Below are 21,929 nucleotides of genomic sequence, written 5' to 3'. Positions count from 1 at the left end.
TTGGACCATCACTCGTGAACAAGACCCCGAGATACTTGAACTCCTCCACTTGAGGCAAGAGCCTATCCCCGACCCAGAGAGGGCTCTCCACCCTTTTCCGCCTGAGAACCATGGTCTCGGATTTGGAGGTACTGATTCTCATCCCGGCCGCTTCACACTCGGCTGCAAACCGATCCAGCGAAAGCTGAAGTTCGCGGCCTGATGTCCCCAATAGGACCACATCATCTGCAAACAGCAGAGATGTGACCCTGAGGTCACCAAACCGGACACCCTCCATCCCCTGACTGCGCCTAGAAATTCTATCCATAAAAATTATGAATAGAATCGGTGACAAAGGGCAGCCCTGACGGAGTCCAACTCTCACAGGGAACAGGTCTGACTTACTGCCGGCCATGCGAACCAAACTCCTGCTTTGTTTGTACAGGGCCTGAATGGCTCGTAGCAAAGAGCCATGTACCCCGTACTCCCGAAGCACCTCCCACAGAATACCCCGGGGAACACAGTCGAATGCCTTCTCCAGATCCACAAAGCACATGTGGACTGGTTGGGCAAACTCCCATGAACCCTCCAGAAACCTGGAGAGGATGAAGAGTTGGTCCAGTGTTCCACGACCAGGACGGAACCCACACTGCTCCTCCTGGATCCGAAGTTCAACTATAAGCCGGACTCTCTTCTCCAGTACCCCTGCATAGACCTTGCCAGGGAGGCTGAGGAGTGTGATTCCCCTGTAGTTGGAACACACCCTCCCCTTTTTTCCCCTTTTTTAAAAAGAGGCACCACCACCCCAGTCTGCCAATCCAGTGGCACCGCCCCCGATGTCCACGCAATGTTGAAAAGGCATGTCAGCCAAGACAGCCCCACAACATCCAGAGCCTTGAGGAACTCAGGGCGGATCTCATCCACCCCTGGAGCCTTGCCACCAAGGAGCTTCTTAACTACCTTAGCGACTTCGGCCTCAGTAATGGACAAGCCTATTCCCATGTCCCCAGACTCTGCCTCCTCACTGGAGAACGTGTCGGTGGGATTGAGAAGGTCCTCAAAGTATTCCTTCCACCGCCCAATGACGTCTTCAGTCGAAGTCAGCAGCACACCATCTCCACTATATACAGTGCTAGTGGCACACTGCTTTCCCCTTCTGAGTCGCTTGACGGTTTGCCAGAATCTTTTCGGAGCCGACTTAAAGTCACTTTCCAAGGCCTCACAAAACTCCTCCCATACACGGGTTTTTGCCTTGGCGACGACTGAAGCCGCAGATCGCTTTGCCTGTCGATACCTGCCAGCTGCCTCTGGTGTCCCACAGGCCAACCATACCCGGTAGGACTCCTTCTTCAGCTTGACAGCATCTCTCACCTGGGGTGTCCACCACCGGGTTCGAGGATTACCGCCCCGACAGGCACCAACTACTTTACGGCCACAGCTACAGTCAGCCGCTTCAACAATGGAGGAACGGAACATGGCCCATTCTGAGTCTATGTCCCCCACCTCCCCCGATATCTGGTCAAAGTTCTGACGGAGGTGTGAGTTGAAGATCAATCTGACAGGTTCTTCTGCCAGACGTTCCCAGCAAACCCTCACTATGCGTTTGGGCTTGCCTGGTCTGACCGGCATCTTCCCCCACCACCTGAACCATCTCACCACCAGGTGGTGATCAGTTGACAGCTCAGCTCCTCTCTTTACCCGAGTGTCCAAAACACATGACCGCAAGTCCGATGACACGACTACAAAGTCAATCATTGAACTGCAGCCTAGGGTGTCCTGGTGCCATGTGCACTTATGGACATCCTTGTGTTCAAACATGGTGTTCGTGATGGACAAACTGTGGTTTGCACAGAAGTCCAAAAACTGAACACCACTCGGGTTCAGATCAGAGAGGCCATTCCTCCCAATCACACCCCTCCAGGTCTCACTGTCATTGCCCACGTGAGCGTTAAAGTCCCCCAGTAGGACAATAGAGTCTCCAGGAGGAGCACTTTCAAGCACCCTTTCCAAGGACTCTAAGAAGGCTGGGTACTCTGAACTGCTGTTCGAGCATAAGCACAGACAGCAGTCAGGACCCGTTCCCCAACCCGAAGGCGTAGGGAAACTACCCTCTCGTCCACCGGAGAAAACCCCAACATACAGGCACCAAGTCGAGGGGCTATGAGAAAGCCCACACCTGCCCGTCGCCTCTCATCATGGGCAACTCCAGAAAAGAATAAAGTCCAGCCCCTCTCAAGGAGATTGGACCCAGAGCCCAAGCTGTGTGTTGAGGTGAGCCCGACTATATCTAGCCGGTATCTCTCAACCTCGCGCACCAACTCAGGCTCCTTCCCCGCCAGTGAGGTTACGTTCCAAGTTCCAAAAGCCAGTTTCAGCAACCGAGGATCAGAACGCCAAGGCCCACGCCTTCGGACACTGCCCGATCCACAAAGCACCGAACCCCTACTACTGCCCCTCCCATTGGTGGTGGGTCGATGGGAGGGGGGACTCATGTAACTCCTTCGGGCTGGGCCCGGCCGGGCACCATGAGTAAATGCCCGGCCACCAGACGCTCGCTGGTGAGCCCCTCCCCCAGGCCTGGCTCCAGGGTGGGGCCCCGGTAACCCTGATCCGGGCAGGGTACACAAATCCTGTTCTTGTCTTCTCATAGGGGTAGGTAAAACCAGAACTGCTATAATTATAGAAATCTACAGTACTGCTACTATGCTACAGTAAATGTGAAGTTTCAAGTAAAGAGGAAAAACTACTCATTCACTGGCCAACATGTAGTTTGGAAATATGCTAAATATGCTAGCTAGGACAACCGCTAATCTATTTTACGTTTTACACTTGTGTGGTATTCAGGTCTGTAAAGAAAACAATCTGTAATTTATTATTATTTTAACTTCAGATTCCTTGGCCTGAACATGTAAAATAACACATTTTCAATGACATCACACTGTTCACACCCTACACATTTATATTACACATGGTGTTGGGTGAACCTGCAGGGAATTAAAGTGTGGAGGTGCTGCATCGCTTCACTCTGTTCTCCTCCTAAATGTCCTGTTGTTAGTGTGTGTGTGTGTTTGTGTATGTGTGTTTGTTTGTATAGGTGTGTGTGTGTGTGTGTGTAGGTGTGTTTATGTGTGTTTGTTTGTATAGGTGTGTCTGTGTGTGTGTATGTATATATATATATATATATATATATATATATATATAGTGAGGGTAAGGGGTGAACATGGGCAGGCTGCTGACTGGCTAGAGCTGCTAAAGAAGAATCTTACACTGACCACTTGTGATATTTTAAACATCTGGTATTTTTACATAAATCACTATGGCTGTATTGATTTAAAGAAATATTCATGTGCTGAGTCCACCAGACCACTGAGTAGCAAAAACATAAACACTGCACAAGGGTTGTGGTCAAGGCTTGCTGGCAGGCCCAAAATTTTCCATGAATTGTATTAACTCAGCTCAGTCAGTTTGCATTGAAATCCATGCAGTTACCGAATAATAAACTTGAGTATGGAATTACCCTGGGATTTTAGGAGGTTAAGAGTGAAAGGCTTGTTATATGAAACTGTAGTAGGGGTTTCTTTTGTGCACTGAAATGCCTGCAGCTAATAATGAGATTACACTGTTAAAAATAAAGACTCTTTGCAGGTAAATTTTTCATTCATCAAGGCACAAACAATGTAAATGTGCCCTCAGTGCTTTTAAGGTCCAATTGTGCCTTAAATAAATTTTTCCAAGATTGAAAGCTTGTATTTGTACCTTTTCACAACCTAATATTTAAAATGTGAGGCTTGACTTATGTATACATTAAATTCCTTGTGAAAATTTCAAACATAAACATAAAACAAACATTGCAGAGACCTTGTTGTATGTCCAGAAAATGTACATTAACATACACATACATACACAGTGGTCTGTGAAGTCTGAGAGCACATTGCAAATATATGTATTTATTTATTTAAACAGAAAATTAAAGTGAGGCAAAATGAAGAAAAACATATTATGCATTAACTGTAGGACACTTTTGACAAACCTTGACATTGACTATTTATGTGAACGTCTAGTCCCCACATGATCAGATGACTCTCAGGTGAATTTCACTTTCTCATCAGATGCTTTTGCAAAACCTGCTGGAGTTCATGCCAGCTTAAGTACATGCTGTCATTAAAACAAAAAGGAAACTAAACATTAAATACTTATAAAATCTGAAAAACTAATTTCAAAATGTAATAATATACAACCCCAATTCCAGTGAAGTTGGGACGTTAACATAAACATAAATAAAAACAGAATACGATGATTTGCAAATCCTTTTCAACCCATATTCAACTGAATACACTACAAAGACAAGATATTTAATGTTCAAACGGATAAAGTTTGTTTTTTGCAAATATTCACTCATTTTGAATTTGATGCTTGCAACACATTCCAAAGAAGTTGGGACAGGGGCAACAAAAGACTGGGGAGGTTGAGGAATGCTCAAAAAACACCTGTTTGGAACATTCCACAGGAAAACAGGTTAATTGAAAACAGGTGAGTGTCATGATTTGGTATAAAGGGAGCATCCCTAAAAGGCTCAGTCGTTCACAAGTAAGGACGGGGCGAGGTTCACCACTTTGGGAACAACTATGTGAGCAAATAGTCCAACAGTTTAAGAACAACGTTTCTCAATGTGCAATTGCAAGGAATTTAGGGATTTCATCATCTACAGTCCATAATATCATCAAAAGATTCAGAGAATCTGGAGAAATCTCTGCAAGTAAGCGGCAAGGCAGAAAACCAACACTGAATGCCCGTGACCTTTGATCCCTCAAGAGGCACTGCATTAAAAACTGTCATCATTCTGTAACGGATATTACTATATGGGCTCAGGAACACTTCAGAAAACCATTGTCAGTGAACACAGTTCGTCGCTCCATCTACAAGTGCAAGTTAAAACTCTGCCATGCAAAGTGAAAGCCATATATCAACAACACCCAGAAACACCGCTGGCTTCTCTGGGCCCGAGCTCATCTGAGATGGACTGACGCAAAGTGGAAAAGTGTCCAGTGGTCTGACGAGCCCACATTTCAAATTGTTTTTGGAAATCATGGACATCGTGTCCTCCGGGCCAAAGAGGAAAAGGACTGTCCGGATTGTTATCAGCACAAAGTTCTAAAGCCAGCATCTCTGATGGTATGGGGGTGTGTTAGTGCCCATGGCATGGGTAACTTGCACATCTGTGAAGACACCATTAATGCTGAAAGGTACATACAGGTTTTGGAGCAACATATGCTGCCATCCAAGCAACGTCTTTTTCAGGAACGTCCTGCTTATTTCAGCAAGACAATGCCGAGCCACATTCTGCACGTGTTACAACAGCGTGGCTTTGTATTAAAAGAGTGCAGGTACTAGACTGGCCTGCCTGCATTCCAGAAAATGTGTGGCGCATTACGAAGCGCAGAATACAACAACGGAGACCCCGGACTGTTGAGCAACTGAAGTTGTACATCAAGCAAGAATAGGAAAGAATTCCACCTACAAAGCTTCAACAATTAGTGTCCTCAGTTCCCAAACACGTATTGAGTGTTGTTAAAAGGAAAGGTGATGTAACACATTGGTAAACATGCCCCTGTCCCAACTTCATTGGAACGTGTTGCAGGCATCAAATTCAAAATGAGTGAATATTTGCAAAAAACAATAAAGTTTATCCATTTGAACATTAAATATCTTCTCTTTGTAGTGTATTCAATTGAATATAGGTTGAAAAGGAATTGCAAATCATCGTATTCTGATTTTATTTATGTTTTACACCATGTCCCAACGTCATTGGAATTGGGGTTGTATATAGAGACATTTTTTCCCCTTCAAATTGTTGTGTTGTCCACTGTTGCAGTGTAGATTTCTGTATTTCACAGATTGATGAACACAAAGTCTCAGAGCAGAGAAGCAACTACACCAATGAACCGTATCCCATTTACACTGTGATTGACAAGAAGTGTAAACATGAAGGACTGAATGCAGGTAATTTATTGTGTGTGTGTTATATGCATGTGTGTGTGTGTGTGTGTGTGTGTGTGTGTGTGTGTGTGTGTGTGTGTGTGTGTGTGTGTGTGTGTAAAAATGGAAAACTCACAGTATTTTCTGTTTGTAGATCCTTGGTTTGAGATCACTCCAGATGAGTCAGGTTATTCTCTCACTGGAGCCTTTGTGGATTCCTCCTGTTGGGGAAGTGAGTTTGAGAATGGAAAGAAGATTAAAGACCAGCCTGAGATGGACATGCTGTATTTACAAGGTAACACAAGCTGTGTTAAAAGCAAAATGATTGATCAGAATGAATAAGTCACCAGTGATTTAAAAAAATGAAAGACAAAGGGATCACACATATAGAACACTCATTCAAAACAATATATTTAGTTAGTTTTCATTATATTTAGTATATTAGTTTCCAACAATTAGTTGAGAACTTTAGCACCGAGTAAAAACCAGTGCTTTACATATCAGTTAACTGAAAGTAAACTTTATATAACTGACAATAATCTTAATCCACGTCTGATTATTAATAGTATAAACAAGATTATTAGCCACAAGAATCTCCTCTTTCACCTATATGCACTCCTATAAAGCCTTAATGCAACTTTTTAATTTATTAAAAGTTTTATTAAACATTCTGAATATAAACATTGTTAAGCATTAAAATATTATATAAAAAATATTTATTTTCAGATTTGTTCCCAGAATGTTGCAATTGTGGACATAAATCAATAAAAATATTTTGATAATAACAATATCAGTTATAATGTTACAGGTATTTTCCATGGTCATAAAATTTTTTTCTTCATAGTGAGCTAAAAATCACTTAAATCTGTTCTTTACCTGATTTCATGCTTTGAGTGTCATCAGCATACCAAAGGTCATTAATATTTTGGCAGCATTTAACTTTACAGATTGGTAATAAGAAGGTAATAATATGGTAATACTATACTATAGTAACGTTCCTCAGACGTTTATCAGAATTGTTACAAATTAAATGATATTGCATTAACTGGAAGCTTAAGATTTTATTAATTAGAGGTAATTAGAGTTTGTGGCGTTAATTTGCCTTTTTAAAATCAACCTGTTACCATAACAAATACTCATTTTTAACATAATATTAATTTACTACTTGAAAATTAACATGTAATTTTTTTAGTACAACCTGCTACAATTACTATGTGAGTTTATTACTGCTTTGGTACTGCTACAATTACTATGTACTAAATTTAAGAAAAAATTTAAAAAGTAAAATTAGCAAGTACATGTAACCCTAATGTTATCATGTTATTATCCACTTAACAATATGTTCTACCTATCCGACAATCTTGAATTAGACTCTAAGTCAAGACAGACACTGGGACACATCATGTCTGAGTGTCAAGACCAAGACTGTTGGTAGAGACAGAGAGAGGCCGAGGCCGAGACCAGCTTGAGATTAACAAACAATGTTCAGTGTTCAGTAAACACATACAACACTGGTTTTTGCTCTGTGGACTGCTACCCATGCTACACAGTTAACCAAACATACTTGCCAAATATTGTTGGTTGCTTTCAAAAGTAAAACATTTAAGTTCATTGACTGTCACCTCAGATGTAGACATCACACTCAGCAGGTCCCGACAATAATTCTATGTCTATACTGGACTTATGTAATCGGTGTTGTGACTGCGTGCTGGAAAGTGTGTGATTGTTGGTGATGAATGTTCAAGAACACATAAATCATTTAATTCACAATCCATTATCTTCAGTGCTGTAATCTTACTGACTATTTTATTTATTTGGAATGTGTACAGGCTTGTGTGGCAGTGCCTTCGGAGATATTGGACAGCACCTTAACTTACTCTATGAGGCACTAAAATATCTGATTACAGGTATGAATCTCTCTCTGTTTAACAGTCTGTTTAACTTAGACTGAGTCTAAGTCTTTTAGTTAATGCTAATGCATCAGGTTGTGTTGTGCAAAGTTGTAACAAAGCTTTTTTTCCCCCTAACTAGACAAAGTAGGATGCGCAGAAGAGAGTCATACACCACAAACACAAGATGTGCAGAATGGTTACCTGATGCTCTTAACACTTGTGGAACTCAACCTTTGTGTGTTAAGAAAGGAGGATCCTACAGTTCACCTCAGAACCATGAAGGACTTACTGAAAGGTTGTATTCACCAACATCTCATAATCCAAAGAACACAGATCAACTACCCCCACATTCAAAAAGATACATATATCTTGCTGTTGTCAGAAGAAAACCTTTTATCTCTTACTTTACTTTTAATGTAAGTCAATGGAACCAGACTTTTTTCCAAGTCATTTTGAGTCAGTTCTTTTAGTCCATTCATCATGAAATTTACACACAGTGTAAAGAGCAACAGGCATTTTCAAATTATGTCAAAAACTGATAACAGTGATTATATATATATATATATATATACACAATTATTGGCACACTTTAGTGACGGTTTAGTCTTAAACAAATGGATAAGCTGCATATTTTAACACTCTTTTTTGGGTTAAAATTTCCTAGTACTTAGTGAAATTCGTTATGCTATTCACTTTCACGACAGCCCCTGAACCGCTAGCAGCAAAACAGCATCAGTGATCCACCACCATATATGACAGAGGGTTTCGGGTGCTTTTCATTGTATGCAGGCCCTTTTTCACCAAATGTGACAATAGTGTGCCTGAGCAGTTTTTGACCACATCCTCACAATTGCATTTGTACCTCCAGTTTGCGAAGTTCAGGTGCTGCATTTTGCTGCTACTTACTTTCAGGAAAGGCTTCCTTTGCAGAACTCTTCAAAAAAGATTTGGGTCATGTAGGTGGCATCTGACCATGGACATTTAAAAGACTACATTATTCTTGACATAAAACAACACTCCTTTGTTTAAGTCCTTAAGCAGATACTCCAAATGACAGGCAGGTAGACAAATAGAATGGGGATCCATATAAAGCACATCAAACACTGTAACAAAGAGGAATACTAAGAACATGAACTGACTAGGAAAACTATGAAACACAAAGGCTAAACTTTCACAACGAAAACACAAGCAGGGAAACAAGATCACAAAAATGACAAACCAAGACCAGGAGCATGCAACAATGCTGGCTGAGGAACGAAGGAAACATGGGCACAATAGAAATAATTTGTGGTAGATAAATGGTAAACAATATATAAACAAGTATATGTATTTATTTTATATGATTGTCTTTGCCCTGTTTCTTGAGGGGTGCCAATATTTCTGTCTGTGTGTGTGTGTGTGTGTGTGTGTGTGTGTGTGTGTGTGTGTGTGTGTGCGCGTATGTGCGTGCGCATTGTAAAACATCTCTATTTAGATAAATATGATGAAGCGAAAAACATGACTGTCCATCTAGAGAAGCTGATGACATCAGAAGGGAAACTCCCAGAGTCCGAGTTAAAGGACTACACCCTGTCTGTATGCAGTTCTGTCACTGACATGTTTAAGGTGTGGGGTGTTTCTGATGGTGAGTAGAACCCTCTCACCTTGACTCTTCTCCTGAATTGCTTATACTAATTTACAAATCTGGCTTTTGCTCTGCAAGTGCATTTCCTTCCCACAGATTTAAGATACGTTTGAATGCATTGTATCTGTATATTTTATTATTCCAAACATAATGGTGTAAAACAATCCAAAGCATCAGTGATGGTGTTATCATGTGTTATCATGTAATGCTACAACAAGAAAGACATCCAGTTAGTATCAACTTTGTAGTCTTAAAAACTCATAAGTGCACGTAACTGCTGTGTTGTCATATTTTGTACATAATTGTCAATATAGTGCAATGATCATTCTTTAAACAGCACATACTATTAATAGTGCACATCAACATTCATACACTTGTGACAAGACCCAGGTTTAGGTCTCTATTTTATGGTTCTTCCTGTTTATTTATGTACTGCAACAAAACCAAGAAAGTTTCAAGTCAGCTGGATATTAGAGACACAGGAGTTCAACTATTGTAATCAAGTGCTGCAATAAACTGTACTTAGAAATAAAGAACTGTGATTTGATAAAACAGTAACAGTTCTACATATTTTCAGTTTTAGTAATTTGTTTAAACATCTAGTCTAATGTAGAATATATTAGAAATCTGGAGTCAACCTTTTTGTTGTGTGTTTGTTTAATCTTATTTCTTCAGATTTTTGGTTTTACATTCTGAGATCTATAGAGAAAACTGTTAAGTGGATCTGGGGAACAACTTATAACTACCTCTTCGCGATGGAAGGTGAGATATTAACTATATTAACTGCACTGTATGACTTGAAATGTCAAAAACATGGAAACACTTCAGTTTAACATGATATAATGAGCTGATTTCCTCTAAGAGGGGTGTAAAGCTGAGCCAAATGTGACAGATAATGATAAACGCTCAGCATGGTGAGTAAACTGTACTAATACTACAGTTAAAGGTAAAACCAGCATGTCATCGTCTGCTTCTCAGCAAGCCCTGTTTTGATTTAGCACAATAAGCATGTTGGCTGAAGAAATGTTTTTATTTAAACTACACAGCTAAATTATATGTATCCACTGATAGAGCAGTAATGTAAATCCACATTTTGGCCTCCCAACTGCATGAAAACAGTGATTTAGATCCACATATGGCACACATATATAATTCCCTTACTCAACTTGCATGCATGATCTGCAAAATGGTAGGTTTTGTGATCAGCAATATCAGCTTTTACCAAGAATGTATTTGAACCAACCAGAACAAGCAGTTCTTGTAAGGCCGTGGGTGGGAATTTTGTACCTTCCATTCTTGATAGGTTTGGAAGCAGCCACTCACACATGATTATTAGCCATATGCAGATGTATATCTCAATGGATCATCTGCAAAATGTGTCAACAACAGTCAAATGCACGCATGATTTAAAAGTTACAGTAGGTCAGTGTAAAGGGAGGATTAAAAACAAAATTCAAAACAAAAACGAAGCAAGACAAAACAAAAAAAACAAAAAGCTCTGAGTTTTCTTCTGTAATGCTTAATGAGACTGGTGAACACATTTCTCTGGGGATTAGGTAGCAGCACTGAGATGAACACTGGAAAACCTTGATTTTGTGGTTAGCGCACCATTTGTGTTGGTTTAGTTTTTTAGCAGATTGTCTGTATTTTGCACCATCTATCCGTTTTTCATTTTTAATAATATGGCAAGTCACCACTGAGGAAAAGCATCTCCACACCATTATGCTGCCACCACCATACTTTACTGTTGTGTTATTATTGTATTATTAATATGAAGTACCAGCTTATACTGACTCCACTTCAGTGGTATGCAAATGTCCTTGTCTTATGGGGATAATGTGGCATACAGTTAACTATGGAAGATGTCCATACTTAACTGTATGTCCAAAACACCCCATACCTTAAACATGTCAGTGACAGAACTGCATACAGACAGGGTGTAGTCCTCTACCTCTGTCTCTGGGAGTTTCCCCTTCTGATGTTGTGTGGTCCTTTTTAGATTAAATAAATACTCGACAGGGTCTAAATAACATAACAACATATCAATGATGTAGCATCATTGGATACATTCAGTAGATTATCAAGAGGCTTTTAATTAACTGTTAAGTCTGCTGATTTCAGTTTTTCACTGTCATATCTGTAGATTTTAACCTGAGTCACTAAACATGAAGGAGGTATAACGTAGATCATCTCAACATCCTCAACAAGCTGTTATAGATATGCTGCTGACCACCGTTCCATAACTGGAGTTTGACTGAATTGGGTTTTGGGTTGAAGCTAAGTTTAGGTAAGGATTAAGGCCAGGGTTAGATTTTGGGTTTTGCTTATACCCTTAAAATCCCAAGCTTATTGCATATTAAGGCTTATTATACAGTAACTACCATGACTTAAATGCAAACTGCTTGAGCTATCTTTAGGTTATAGAAGTGTGTAATAAAACCCCATGTAAGGGGTTAATGGAAGTAACATATTTAACATATATAGTTTACTTCATGTAACATATAAACAGTGCATCTACTTAATGTAAGTAATGTATCAACAGTACGTCTTCAAGATTTTTACCTCAATGTGTTCAGATGCTTAACTACTGTTACTCCACTAATATGTTGTTGATACGTTACTGATACTGTGTTAAGACTTTATTAATCACCTACAAAGAACCATGCAAAAAAAGTGTATCTTATGGAATTATACAGTGTAATGCTGGAATATATGCAATACAAGCACAAGAAGTGACATTTATAATTTACTATTATTACTATGCTATAAATAGTCCTATAAATTTAATAATGCAATGGAAAAAGGTGGAAGATGCAATATATACAATATAAAAATAAACAGGGAGATAGAATCTCTCAAGTGTTAGCTGTTAAGAGCTCTGATGGAAAGAAGCTGTTTCTGAGGTGGGTGGTACACATGGTAATGTTTTGGAAGTGTTTGCTAGAGTGAAGATGGAAAAGGAAGGCATTCGAGATGATGGCCAAGTTGACAATAACTGTCTTAGAAAACTCTCAGAAGAGTGGAACCCACATAATCCTCAATATATTTATATATTTTTTATATTATATATATATAAAATAGGTAAAGGTGGCCTCTCCTTGGATCACCACCTTATCGTGGTGGAGGGGTTTGCGTGCTTGAATGATCTTAGGAGCTATGTTGTCTGGAGCGAAAGCTCCTGGTAGGGTCTCCCATGGCAAACTGGTCCTAGGTGACAGGTCAGACAAAGTGTGATCTATAATAACCCCTATGAAGACACAAAAACTGGACTTGTGTACCCTGCCCGGAACAGGGTTACCGGGGCCCCACCCTGGAGCCAGGCCTGGGGGAGGGGCTCGCCAGCGAGTGTCTGGTGGCCGGGCATTTACTCATGGTGCCTGGCCGGGCCCAGCCTGAAGGAGTTACATGAGTCCCCCCTCCCATCGACCCACCACCAATGGGAGGGGCAGTAGTAGGGGTTCGGTGCGTTGTGGATCGGGCAGTGTCCGAAGGCGTGGGCCTTGGTGTTCTGATCCTCGGTTGCTGAAACTGGCTTTTGGAACTTGAAACGTTACCTCACTGGCGGGGAAGGAGCCTGAGTTGGTGCGCGCGGTTGAGAGATACCGGCTAGATATAGTCGGGCTCACCTCAACACACAGCTTGGGCTCTGGGTCCAATCTCCTTGAGAGGGGCTGGACTTTATTCTTTTCTGGAGTTGCCCATGGTGAGAGGCAGCGGGCAGGTGTGGGCTTTCTCATAGCCCCTCGACTCAGTGCCTGTATGTTGGGGTTTTCTCCGGTGGACGAGAGGGTAGCTTCCCTATGCCTTCGGGTTGGGGAACGGGTCCTGACTGTTGTCTGTGCTTATGCACCGAACAGCAGTTCAGAGTACCCAGCCTTCTTAGAGTCCTTGGGAAGGGGTGCTTGAAAGTGCTCCTCCTGGAGATTCTATTGTCCTACTGGGGGACTTCAACGCTCACGTGGGCAATGACAGTGAGACCTGGAGGGGTGTGATTGGGAGGAATGGCCTCTCTGATCTGAACCCGAGTGGTGTTCAGTTTTTGGACTTCTGCGCAAACCACAGTTTGTCCATCACGAACACCATGTTTGAACACAAGGATGTCCATAAGTGCACATGGCACCAGGACACCCTAGGCCGCAGTTCAATGATTGACTTTGTAGTCGTGTCATCGGACTTGCAGCCATGTGTTTTGGACACTCAGGTAAAGAGAGGAGCTGAGCTGTCAACTGATCACCACCTGGTGGTGAGTTGGATCATGTGGTGGGGGAAGATGCCGGTCAGACCAGGCAAGCCCAAACGTATAGTGAGGGTTTGCTGGGAACGTCTAGCAGAAGAACCTGTCAGATTGATCTTCAACTCACACCTCCGTCAGAACTTTGACCAGATATCGGGGGAGGTGGGGGACATTGACTCAGAATGGGCCATGTTCCGTTCTTCCATTGCTGAAGCGGCTGACTGTAGCTGTGGCCGTAAGGTAGTTGGTGCCTGTCGGGGCGGTAATCCTCGAACCCAGTGGTGGACACCCCAGGTGAGAGATGCCGTCAAGCTGAAGAAGGAGTCCTACCGGGCATGGTTGGCCTGTGGGACACCAGAGGCAGCTGGCAGGTATCGACAGGCCAAGCGATCTGCGGCTTCAGTTGTCGCCAAGGCAAAAACCCATGTATGGGAGGAGTTTGGTGAGGCCTTGGAAAGTGACTTTAAGTCGGCTCCGAAAAGATTCTGGCAAACCGTCAAGCGACTTAGAAGGGGAAAGCAGTGTGCCACTAGCACTGTATATAGTGGAGATGGTGTGCTGCTGACTTCGACTGAAGATGTCATTGGGCGGTGGAAGGAATACTTTGGGGACCTTCTCAATCCCACCGACACGTTCTCCAGTGAGGAGGCTGAGTCTGGGGACATGGGAATAGGCTTGTCCATTACGGAGGCCGAAGTCGCTAAGGTAGTTAAGAAGCTCCTTGGTGGCAAGGCTCCAGGGGTGGATGAGATCCGCCCTGAGTTCCTCAAGGCTCTGGATGTTGTGGGGCTGTCTTGGCTGACACGCCTTTTCAACATTGCGTAGACATCGGGGGCGGTGCCACTGGATTGGCAGACTGGGGTGGTGGTGCCTCTTTTTAAAAAAGGGGACCGGAGGGTGTGTTCCAACTACAGGGGAATCACACTCCTCAGCCTCCCTGGCAAGGTCTATGCAGGGGTACTGGAGAAGAGAGTCCGGCTTATAGTCGAACCTCGGATCCAGGAGGAACAGTGCGGGTTCTGCCCTGGTCGTGGAACACTGGACCAACTCTTCAACCTCTCCAGGATTCTGGAGGGTTCATGGAAGTTTGCCCAACCAGTCCACATGTGCTTTTTGGATCTGGAGAAGGCATTCGACTGTGTTCCCCGGGGTATTCTGTGGGAGGTGCTTCGGGAGTACGGGGTACATGGCTCTTTGCTACGAGCCATTCAGGCCCTGTACAAACAAAGCTGGAGTTTGGTTCGCATAGCCGGCAGTAAGTCAGACTCGTTCCCAGTGAGAGTTGGACTCCGTCAGGGCTGCCCTTTGTCACCGATTCTATTCATAATTTTTATGGATAGAATTTCTAGGCGCAGTCAAGGGATGGAGGGTGTCTGGTTTGGTGACCTCAGGGTCACATCGCTGCTGTTTGCAGATGATGTGGTCCTATTGGGGACATCAGGAAGCGAACTTCAGCTTTCGCTGGATCGGTTTGCAGCCGAGTGTGAAGTGGCTGGGATGAGAATCAGTACCTCTAAATCCGAGACCATGGTTCTCAGGCGGAAAAGGGTGGAGAGCCCTCTCTGGGTCGGGGATAGGCTCTTGCCTCAAGTGGAGGAGTTCAAGTATCTCGGGGTCTTGTTCACGAGTGAAGGTACAAGGGAGCAGGAGATTGACAGGCGGATTGGTGCTGGGTCAGCAGTGATGCGGGCTCTTTACCGGTCTGTTGTGGTAAAGAAAGAGCTGAGCCATAAGGCAAGGCTCTCGATTTACCGGTCGATCTATGTTCCCACGCTCACCTATGGTCATGAGCTTTGGGTAATGACCGAAAGAATAAGATCACGAATACAAGCGGCCGAAATGAGTTTCCTCCGCAGGGTGTCTGGACTCTCCCTTAGAGATAGGGTGAGAAGTTCAGTCATCCGGGAGGGACTCGGAGTAGAGCCGCTGCTTCTTCACGTCGAGAGGAGCCAGCTGAGGTGGTTCGGGCATCTGGTTAGGATGCCTCCTGGACGCCTCCCTCGGGAGGTGTCACAGGCGAGTCCACCTGGGAGGAGACCCCGGGGAAGACCCAGGACACGCTGGCGTGACTATATCGCCCAGCTGGCCTGGGAGCGCCTCGGAATCCCCCTTGGAGAGCTGGTGGAAGTGGCTGGGGAAAGGGAGGTCTGGGCTTCATTGCTTAGGATGCTGCCCCCGCGACCCGAACCCCGGACAAGCGGAAGATAATGGATGGATGGATGGATGGAGGTAAAGGTGGAGCAGTTTGGAGATAAAGCCAGAGAGGCCAGGTTGAGATGGTTTGGACATGTGTTGAGGAGGAGTAGTGGATATATTGGCCAAAGAATGTTGTAGATGGAGCTGCCGGGTAGAAGGAGAAGAGGTAGACCTCAGAGAAGATTTATGGATGTAGTGAAGGTGGACATGGAGATGGCTGGTGTAAAAGCAGAGGAGGCAATGGATAGGGCAAGATGGAGGCAGATGATCCGCTGTGGCGACCCCTAAAGGGAGCAGCTGAAAGAAGAATAAGATGATATATATATATATATATATATATATATATATATATATATATATATATATATAAGAATGAGTAGATGAAGCCATAGGAGAGCTTTAATATCCTCATAAAATATTATTGTTCTACTTTGTCATCAGCTCAAGATGTTGACCTCAGTATCATTTACTCAGAGAAGAGAGACTACATGGATGCTGGACTGTTACTCAACATACCCTTTTTCTCAGTGCTGAGAAAAGAACGAAAAATCGACCTCATCATTTCCCTTGACTGTAATTGTTTGACTCCGTTTAAGGTACTTACCACACACACAAACACACACACACACACACACACACACACACCTTCTTTAGTTATATAGAGATGGGAAATGCAATCTTATGATGACACAGTGATGTATAGGTGATTCACTATTGTTGCAGGGTTATTCAGTCTCTCCTGGTTTAAAGTAGTTTCCTTGCTGTCCTTGATTTTCACTGATCTGTATCCCACTTGCTTACTAAATACATTTACAGAGCTCACAAGCATGAGGATCTACATGATTTCCAATCACAGATCAGAGCAAATTCAAGCAGAGCAGAGATGAAATGTGAGCTTCATAATACCTCTTAAAATCACAGACTTTTTACATGCTAAGGATTATTATTCAGTAACTACAGGAACTTCAGCGTCCACTGTTCGCCAGTTTTACTCGCTAAGAGAAAGAGGGTGGAGTGTTGGATAGTTGTTTGACTGATCGCTGATAGATCGAGGTGAGGGCTTTGCAGGGGCACTGCAGGGGCGTTGCAAGCGCAGCAGTGGAGCATTGTTCTGTCGACAGCAAACAACTGTCCTCTTTAAGGCACAGACACCTCTCCCACGGTGAGGTGAAGGGCAATGCCCAAATTTTGGGGTGACATCTGGGGTGGCCTACCAGATTTCAGGGCTGCCATCTGCTTTAGAACTGGGCATGCCAAAGGGTACTAATTAATTATGCAATAGGTAATAGTGAACTTATGATTAGAGTAGTTCACTATTAATTAAACAATGATGACAGTCAGTAGTTAATGTTTAGTCAATAGTGGACAATAGTGGACAACTCTAATCATTCTTTACATTTGCAGAAAACGTACACAGTTGTGTTTAAGTTTAACAAATAGAAAAAAAAACAAAGTAAGAAGAAAATAGAATCTATATTGTCTGAGCACATCAGGGCTGAAATCTTTTGGGAGCTGTTCTGTTTTGATTGGCTTTCAGAAATTAATCTTTTGAACTTAACCAGGCTCTCCTCTGATCAGTTTATGAAGTAAAAGACTTATTTTTTACTTTTAAAATCAAAGTATCTAGGTAATAATCTTTATTAGAAACCAATTCAAGTAAGAGTAAAAATTCAATGGTTTTACTCAAATATGTATCATTACAGGGAAAAATTGCTATGGGTACTATAATAAGAATAAATGTAATGAATACCATCCCTACCAATCAACTTTTCTTTTCAAACTTTACCTTTCAACACTTAAAAGTAGATGAAGTATGTTACGCTGTTATGTTGCAAGGATGTAGCTAGTTAATTTGCTGACATACTTGAGAAACATTTTAGTGTTTCAATTAGTATTTTTTGCGTGTTTTTTTTAAGCCCATCCTTGGACAGTAGTGTGCTGAGGTGTTTCAAAAAGGCATTTTGTGTGGGCTTGTCTAGAAGAGTCCATTTCAAAGTTTCTTAATATAGGAAAATATGATTGCACAAATTTCTAATTCTAATATTGCAGCATTTTGTCAATTACAGTGGCATAACTAGGATCTCCTGGGCCCTCCAACATACAATAATTACTTTCAGTTAAAAAAGACAATGTAATTTGCATGTTTAGTTGGCATTGTGATGTCTGAGTTGATGGGTTAATCATCTCAAGGTATGCCACTCCACCCCCTAGCATCTAATGCATTTGCTGTGTTGTATGGCATTGAAATAAATAAATGTACTGTACAAATGCAAATACAGTAAAATTGTGTTACTTGGCAGTGAAGTTGTTTATTATTATGTAGGTTAGATGAATAGAGTGTAGTATCTGATTTAATTTAATGAAGACTTGATCAGCTAAAGTAGGTATTGGAGGGTAACTGTAAATAACACACATCAAATCACAATAGATTTTTAATTGGTTAATTGCACTTATACTAATGTTAGTGTTTCTGGAATGGATAAACACTTACTGCCCAGATAAATCACTTCACATATCATTTTCTAAGATGCCTGTTATTGTTTGTTTAAAATAAGACATGATTCCAGGTTAAACTGTAGATCAAGTCAACTAACTAGCCTATTCAGTATAAGACCCATCTACAAAGTGTAACGGCACCATAATCAGCCCAGTCACTTAAACATTTCAGTGTAAATAAAGATCTATTACAATAAAGATCAAATGATATTTTAAAAATTATGTTTAAGACATACATTTAATCCTTTAAATGTAACAGTATTTTGTATGTATGATGCACTGTTCCCTAAGTACTCAGGGATGTCAGGAAATCAGTTAGCTAGAGTCTGAAAATCAACAAGGGAGATCACCTCAGCTTCACCAATAGGCAGTCGGAGCCTGGAGAAGCCCAATAAAACATATAATATAAAATTCGGAGAAAGAGTGATTTGGCATGCACTAATAAAGACAGTTACACAAGGATTCTTTAGTAAAGAAAATAGTTTTATATAGAACCATGAAAACTCAAAGAACCTTTTGCATGATTTAAGGGATCTTTGTATTGTCAAATGGTTCTTCAGTTCAGGAGAATGTGTGTAGATGGTTGTAAATAGAACCTTCTTGAGAAGGGTTCTATATAGCAGCAAAAAGGGTTCTTCTACTGTTACAGGCTTGACATTGTAACAATAGCAGAACCCTTTTGGTGCTGTATAGAACCCTTTTCAAAAACCATCTACAGCACTCTGCAGTTTGCATTCTGAAGAACCCTTTCATGATGCAAAGAAACCTTTAATTATGCAAAGGGTTCTTTGAGTGTTCATGGGTCTATATAGAACCATTTCTTTACTAAAGAACCCTTGAAAAAAATAAATCTAACAGTATTTTGATGAGAACCAATATATTTTGCCAAAAGCATCAAATGCATATCACAAGCTAAAATTTTGTATTTAAAACACACATTTACAATACAGAGATATATAAAGGTTTGATTTCTCATAATTCCCACAGTTACTATCCTTTCAAAAACCTTAAATGGCCAGCCCCCTCCAGTGGGTCCAAAGTGTTACTACACATTTCTATTACCTAGGAATAACTCACTTTGCATTGTAATTATGTAGTTACTAAATAATAATAATATAGAGTTAAGAGTTAATCCATAGCAAAACAATTATCAATTAATCAGGCACTTAATGATGGCAGTAAATATAGGCAGTTCAATCTAAAACTGTTATTTATCTAGTAATAACCAATTTGACTAACTTTGTTCAATTCTAATAAATACTTTGAATGAAACACTTCAAACACTTCATTTTTAAACTAAGCAAGTCACTTGTGTTAACATTTACCTTGGTGTTGACCTGTAAGGTCCTCCTACTCTTGCTTTCATATCACTGGCTATGTTTACATGAATACAATCGGATTACAGAGTCAGACTGAGGTGTTTATATGCACATTCTATTCAACAATCCAATGAAAATTTTCGCTTACATGCTGACTCCAAGTAATCCAATGCAAAATGTCGCGCATGTGTAGAGTAGTGCTTGTGTTTTTAATTTAGACGTCAGACTCAGAAAAACGTCCTTCACATGTACTTCTAAAGGAAGCAGCGAGAGGAAAACGTCATGCTCTGAGACACATAAGCTGGACATCCGTCCCACCGCCATCTTTTAAAGACTAGAGCATAAACTTCATCTCCTCTGCAGACCAGTTTCTGCTCCTGTTATGTTGAACCTTATAAACCTTTCGCTATGACACGAAGAGCATGCGCTGACCGTACTAACATGATCTGATTGGAGTGTAATTGGATTCAGGCGTTTACTTGGCTATTATTCTTCTATTTAACAGATTATTTAGAGGTTTACCCACCTTGTTCAATCTGATAGAAACTGTATTCCAAATGGCTTCAGTTGGATTAGTCTATTCCGATTGAGGTGTTTACATGGACATATTCTATTCCAATTGAGCTATTAGTCTGATTAACGGACTGTCAGGCTGCATGTAAACGTGTCTATTGTATGACAGTGTTCATATTTAATAGAGAATTGCTTTGTTTCTGCAGTCAGTGGTTCGCGCTGCTGAACTATGCCAAGACCTTAACATTCCTTTCCCTGAAGTTGTTGCACCTCCTGAAGGTACAGAACTACAGGACTTCTATGTGTTTAGAGGATATGGCAAAGCTCCAACTGTGGTTCACATCCCTCTTTTCAATGCAGTCAACTGCAAAGGTACAGCATACTGAAAACATACATTCTTGTATATGTATTTGGTTTCACTGTAATGATTGATGACGTTTACTGTACTCTGTGTATTGTGAAGTAACAGAAATGCAGTATTGCTCTACATAGTAAATGTCTGTTTCCTAAGGAGAAATTCTGGAGTGGATGAAAAAATATCACACCTTTCGACTGGACTACAGTCGTAGTGAGATCACAGATCTTATGGAGAAAGCTGGAGTAAACATCAAAAACAACAAGGAGAAACTACTCAAGGTGATTGGTGACATCATTGAAGAGAAGAAAGTGAAGTAAAACAAGACATCAGAAATTCTAAATACTTCAAATATGTGCCAAATATCTGTCTTTTTGGATCTGGGTAGTCAGTATGTTCTTTTCATGTATCAGTAAAAAAACAAATAATCAGCATTTTGTGTGTAATAATAGTGAAATAGTAGTTACAATTATAGGGTTCAGAATATCAGCTGAAACTATGCCATTGACTGTTTTAGAATCTGAAATGTGGATTATGTTTTTCTTTCTTGTTTACATTCATAATGGTTAGTTTGGTCTTTCAACCATCAAGGGGCTTCCAAATAAGCTTAGCAATCTATCACAATTCCTCCCAGTAGTGGTACTGGTGGTGATATTGGATATTATGGGGACATGTGTACAGGATAAGGTTTGAATGTCATAGGCGAGGCCAGGTTGACAGGAAACCTGAAGTATGTAAAAAGCTGGGCCTCTAACTGCCAGGTCACTCTCAAACTCAATAATGACCACTCAATCATGCAGAGAAGTCTATTAAATTGTCTGAATAATCCTATCAATATATCATTAATATCAATAATAATATTTGCTTAAATGGTTACTTAACATTCATTTTCCAACTCAGTTTTGCTCATACCACTGATTAGCAGTGCAGTTTGTACTTTAATTCTCTAAAAATGTATCATCCTATGCAAGATCTGCTCATTAGACTATATAAAATTTAGTTTTACTAGGATACTAGTTAAAACTAATTGTAACTACTCCTGGCTGGCTCACCAAGGTTTGCTATATAACCCTCCTTCCCAGCTTTACTGTTACATGGGGCATAAGAGTTAGCTGAGTGTATCTACCAGTGCTCTAGCCTTTAGGAGTAGTAATTGCCTTTATAGATTGAATAATAAGATTTAAACTCAAATCTCAGATTAAAAAGTGAGGACTTTTACAACATATAATTTGTAAAAAAAAAAAAAAACATTTGCCAAAAATGATGTGATTTCTTGGAAATAAATGACTGATCAAATGAATGCAAATCAAAATAAATCCCATTCAAGTTCTTTGACCTTGTTCTT

The 21,929-nt window shown here is 41.2% G+C and overlaps 1 protein-coding gene across 3 annotated transcripts in view; it reads left to right on the top strand.

Annotated features, from left to right (window-relative positions):
• LOC108443842 (cytosolic phospholipase A2 gamma-like) overlaps positions 1 to 21,919 on the top strand; it is a 29,120-nt gene extending 7,201 nt beyond the window's left edge. For all 3 annotated transcript variants that reach the window (XM_017724715.2, XM_017724712.2, XM_017724713.2), the window contains 9 exons: positions 5,874 to 5,979; positions 6,110 to 6,250; positions 7,785 to 7,862; positions 7,987 to 8,142; positions 9,322 to 9,471; positions 10,147 to 10,233; positions 16,343 to 16,497; positions 20,436 to 20,601; positions 20,741 to 21,919. In XM_017724715.2, coding sequence (XP_017580204.1) covers positions 5,874 to 5,979; positions 6,110 to 6,250; positions 7,785 to 7,862; positions 7,987 to 8,142; positions 9,322 to 9,471; positions 10,147 to 10,233; positions 16,343 to 16,497; positions 20,436 to 20,601; positions 20,741 to 20,904 — 1,203 coding nt within the window. In that variant the 3' untranslated portion in view covers positions 20,905 to 21,919. The remainder of the gene's footprint in view (positions 1 to 5,873; positions 5,980 to 6,109; positions 6,251 to 7,784; positions 7,863 to 7,986; positions 8,143 to 9,321; positions 9,472 to 10,146; positions 10,234 to 16,342; positions 16,498 to 20,435; positions 20,602 to 20,740) is intronic.
• Positions 21,920 to 21,929: the final 10 nt, after the last annotated feature.

The sequence above is a fragment of the Pygocentrus nattereri genome, chromosome 1 (assembly GCF_015220715.1).
Source record: "Pygocentrus nattereri isolate fPygNat1 chromosome 1, fPygNat1.pri, whole genome shotgun sequence".
NCBI classification, from domain to species: domain Eukaryota; kingdom Metazoa; phylum Chordata; class Actinopteri; order Characiformes; family Serrasalmidae; genus Pygocentrus; species Pygocentrus nattereri.
The sequence above is the reverse complement of the archived record's forward strand: the minus strand, read 5'-3'. Positions and strand labels throughout refer to the sequence as shown.